Source organism: Tetrao urogallus (genome assembly GCF_951394365.1).
Source record: "Tetrao urogallus genome assembly, chromosome: 5".
NCBI classification, from domain to species: Eukaryota; Metazoa; Chordata; class Aves; order Galliformes; family Phasianidae; genus Tetrao; species Tetrao urogallus.
In genome coordinates, this window is record NC_136818.1 from 61,022,140 (window position 1) to 61,023,929 (window position 1,790).

Below are 1,790 nucleotides of genomic sequence, written 5' to 3' on the forward strand. Positions count from 1 at the left end.
ATTAGCATCCGGCGCCGGGTTGACGCAGCAGCGAGCGGCGGCGGCGGCGGCAGCGAGGAGCGCGGCTCTCCCTCCGCCTGCCCGGTGCCGCTCGGCTCCTCTCGGCCCCCCGCGCTGCCGCCCCCCCATGCGAGGGGCCCCCGGCCGGGCCCGCCGCGCTCCCCCGCCGCGCCGCCGCCGCGCCTCTCCCCCGCGCCGCCGGGAGCCGCCACCCGCGGCGGGCAGGAAGCGGGCGGGCAGCGGAGGATGCCGGAGACCGGGCAGGAGCCGCCCAGCGCCCCGCCGCCGCCGCCCCCTCCCAAGGAATCCTTCTACATCAAGAACCTGCTCAACGGAGACCCCCCCAAAGCGGCCCCCAAGCAGCCGAGGGCTCTGTTCGCCCCTTCGGGCAAAGCGGACGGCTCCGGCTTCGCCCTCTCGCAGGTGGGAGATCTCTCCTTTCCCCGCTTCGAGATCCCGGCGCCGCGCTTCGCTCTGAGTGCGCACTGCCTGGAGCGAGCCCAGACCTGGTGGTACCCCTACGCGCTGACGCCGGCCGGAGCTCACCTGCCCCGCACCGAAGGTACCGCTCCCTCCGACCCTCCGTCCCTCCTTCCTTCCCATCCGTCCCTCCGTCCTGCCATCCGTCCCCTCCATCTCTCCATCCCCGACGGGACGGGGGTGGCACCGCGGGCGGGCGGCGGCAGCCCGTCGGGGGGCAGCTCGGGGCTGAAGGTGTCTCTTTGTGTCCCTCTGTCCCCGTTCAGCTGCGGAGAAATCCCTCCTGCGGGACTCGTCCCCCGCGTCGGGCACCGACAGGGACTCCCCGGAGCCGCTGCTCCAGGGGGGGGACGCGGAGCAGAAGGAGCGGGACTCCAAAAGCCCCGCCGAGATCGTGCTGGAGGAGAGCGACTCGGAGGAGGGGAAGAAGGAGGGCGGCGCGGAGGACTGGAAGAAACGGGAGGAGAGCCCCGAGAAGAAGCCGTGCCGCAAGAAGAAGACGCGCACGGTATTCAGCCGCAGCCAGGTCTTCCAGCTCGAGTCCACCTTCGACATGAAGCGCTACCTGAGCAGCTCGGAGCGGGCTGGCCTGGCCGCTTCGCTGCACCTCACAGAGACCCAGGTGAAGATCTGGTTCCAGAACCGCCGCAACAAGTGGAAGCGACAGCTGGCGGCCGAGCTGGAGGCGGCCAACCTCAGCCACGCGGCCGCGCAGCGCATCGTGCGCGTCCCCATCCTCTACCACGAGAACTCGGGCGCGGAGAGCAGCGCGGCGGGAGGCGGCGGTCCCGGCCCGCAGCCTCTGCTCACCTTCCCCCATCCCGTTTATTACTCCCACCCCGTGGTCACCTCCGTACCGCTCCTGCGGCCCGTCTGAGCCCCGCGCTGAGCGGCGCGGAGCCGCCCGTAAGTAGCGCTGCGGCCCTATAGCGGAGAGAGGGGAGCCGGGGAGGGGGGGTTAAAGGGGACGGGGGTGGGGAGGGTAAGGAAAGAATGAAAAAGCGTTACAAGAAAATAATTAGGGAGCAAAAGTGGGGAAGGGGGGGCGGAGGGGGGGGAGGGGGGGGGAAGGAAAACGAAAGCGGGCACCCCGGGGCTGTCACACCTTTTGTAACCGCGAACACACACCGCGATGGTCTCTGTGGCTTTAGGTTTATTTTGTACAAAAGAAAAATTTAAAAAAAAAAAAAAAAAAAGGAAGGAAGAAAGAAAGAAACAAAGAAAAGATAATAATAATAATAATAATTAAAAAAAAAAAAGAAAAAAAAAAGAAAAAAAAAAAAAAGATCCCACGCTGCTCCTCCTCCTCG

At 66.1% G+C, this 1,790-nt stretch overlaps 1 protein-coding gene across 1 annotated transcript; it reads left to right on the forward strand.

Moving 5' to 3' along the window:
* Positions 1 to 246: 246 nt before the first annotated feature.
* Positions 247 to 1,357, forward strand: HMX3 (H6 family homeobox 3; the record flags this gene model as incomplete). The annotated part of the gene is made up of 2 exons (XM_079536301.1): positions 247 to 562; positions 747 to 1,357. The coding sequence occupies 2 exons, from the start codon at positions 247 to 249 to the stop codon at positions 1,355 to 1,357; spliced, it is 927 nt and encodes a 308-aa protein (XP_079392427.1).
* Positions 1,358 to 1,790: the final 433 nt, after the last annotated feature.